The sequence below is a fragment of the Silurus aristotelis genome (genome assembly GCF_946808225.1).
Source record: "Silurus aristotelis genome assembly, chromosome: 26".
NCBI lineage: Eukaryota > Metazoa > Chordata > Actinopteri > Siluriformes > Siluridae > Silurus > Silurus aristotelis.
The window spans coordinates 4530595-4532315 of NC_139599.1; the positions used below are offsets into that span (position 1 = coordinate 4530595).

The 1721-nt window shown below is 44.3% G+C and overlaps 1 protein-coding gene across 1 annotated transcript in view; it reads right to left on the reverse strand.

The window, feature by feature from the left end:
* bspry (B-box and SPRY domain containing) overlaps positions 1-1136 on the reverse strand; it is a 13571-nt gene extending 12435 nt beyond the window's left edge. Inside the window, exon 1 of the mRNA XM_083531627.1 lies at positions 262-1136. Within this exon, the coding sequence (XP_083387753.1) occupies positions 262-636 (375 nt within the window). The 5' untranslated portion in view covers positions 637-1136. The remainder of the gene's footprint in view (positions 1-261) is intronic.
* Between the last annotated feature and the right edge of the window lie 585 nt (positions 1137-1721).

Genomic DNA, 1721 nt, shown 5'->3' on the forward strand with positions numbered 1-1721 from the left:
TTTTATGCATGACAATTATGGGCAGTGGTGATTCAGCGGTTAGGGTTTGGGTTTGTGGCCAAGTCAGGGGTTCCAAAAAAAAAACCCTAACTTTCCAGGATGTCCCAAGCAGAAACCAATTTACAACATTCCCTGAACGTTTTAAAATAGTAATATTAATAAGCAAGTAGGAACCAAATGGTAATACTGAGCAAACCTTGTGAGTTCATTGGGATATTGTGATAGTTGACACAGAGTTAAGGGTTTAAAGGGTTTGCTTACCCGTACAGATGTGGCTCGTAACTGCAGCTGGATCACTCTGTGATTCCGACAAGCTCCTTGATCAACACACTTGGGGCAAACTGGCCTTCCTTCCGTCCTGCAATACCGATCCACGTCTTCCTCATGCTCGGGACACACTGTCCGTCCTCCAGTGGTGCTGGACCCATCTGTAGAAGACCCTATACTCGTCTTGCCATTGGCGTACCCGAACTTGTTTTCGAAAATGGCTAAACGGGAATCTTCATGGATTCTTGCGCGCAAGTCTGTGGCGTTTGCGTGTCCATCTGGAGTGAGCTGAATTCCATAGTCCGGCTCGTGCTCATTGTCCCGTAACGACACCACGGACAAATCACATAGTCCATAATCCCCACTCATGACTGCCCGACAAACAATCTTCTTTTTTTTTGTGCAATTCAATCGTTTAAGATGTGAGAGAAGACCCTCGCTGGTGTTTCACCCCGCGCCGCAGATGCATCCAGGTGCGCGCCCGACTTCAACCTGTCGCAGGTGAGTAACGCGGAAGTGCTGCTCAGAGTCGCACAGCCAGTTTTCCAGGCTGTCGTGGCAGCAGCTTGTTTCATCGAGACCGACAGACTGACGCAGGACGAAACACAATGACTCTCGGTGTCTCACAGGGGTCCAGTTAATCAGGTCTTGGAACGATTCACCAACCCAATCCCTATCCTGGTTCCTACCTGAAATGGGAGGACAACGGCTACTTGTAAAACATGACTTACTGCCAGGACAGACTCTGAAAGGAAATATATGGAAGCCGGTTAAACCCGTATCATAGAAGCTTAACCACTTGTTACTGATATTTCTTGGATGTTTGCTTGTACTGGCGTTCAAAGGTTCAATTCCATGTGAACATTTAAAAAAAATCCTTCCTTTTCCCCTTAAACATTACAGTAAAGCGAAATAATTTTTTTATACCACACCTTTGGAGCAAAGAGGGTTAAGCGCCTTGCAGAGGGGCCCAACAAGTCCTTCTACCCCAAACCTTCTGATCAGTAACCCAGAAACTTAACCAGTGTTTGCATACCATTACCATTTGTGTTCCTTTTTCCTTTTCTTGGGAATTCTTTAGTGTTTACAGGACAATTGACATGAAAAAATAAGTTCTTTTTTTTTAATTTTTATTATACAAATAAAACTTCCAGAAGTACTTCCGAGGCTTGTTAATGCACGTGGGGAGTGAAAGCTGGCCTGTGTGGCCCGATCCAACAGATGAGCTCCTGTAACTCAAATTGCTGAAGAAGTGAATGCTGTTATTGCTCGACTCGAAGAGTGTTTTGGCAGCAAAAGGGGGACCAACACAATATTAGGCAGGTGGCTTTAATGTTATACCTGATCGGTGTGTATATATAAACAAATGTTCTGGGGAAACTCAAAGACCAAGGTTGTTTGATGGTTATAAAATATAAAACAACTAACAAGCAACAATTAGCAAAAGTTGTTCA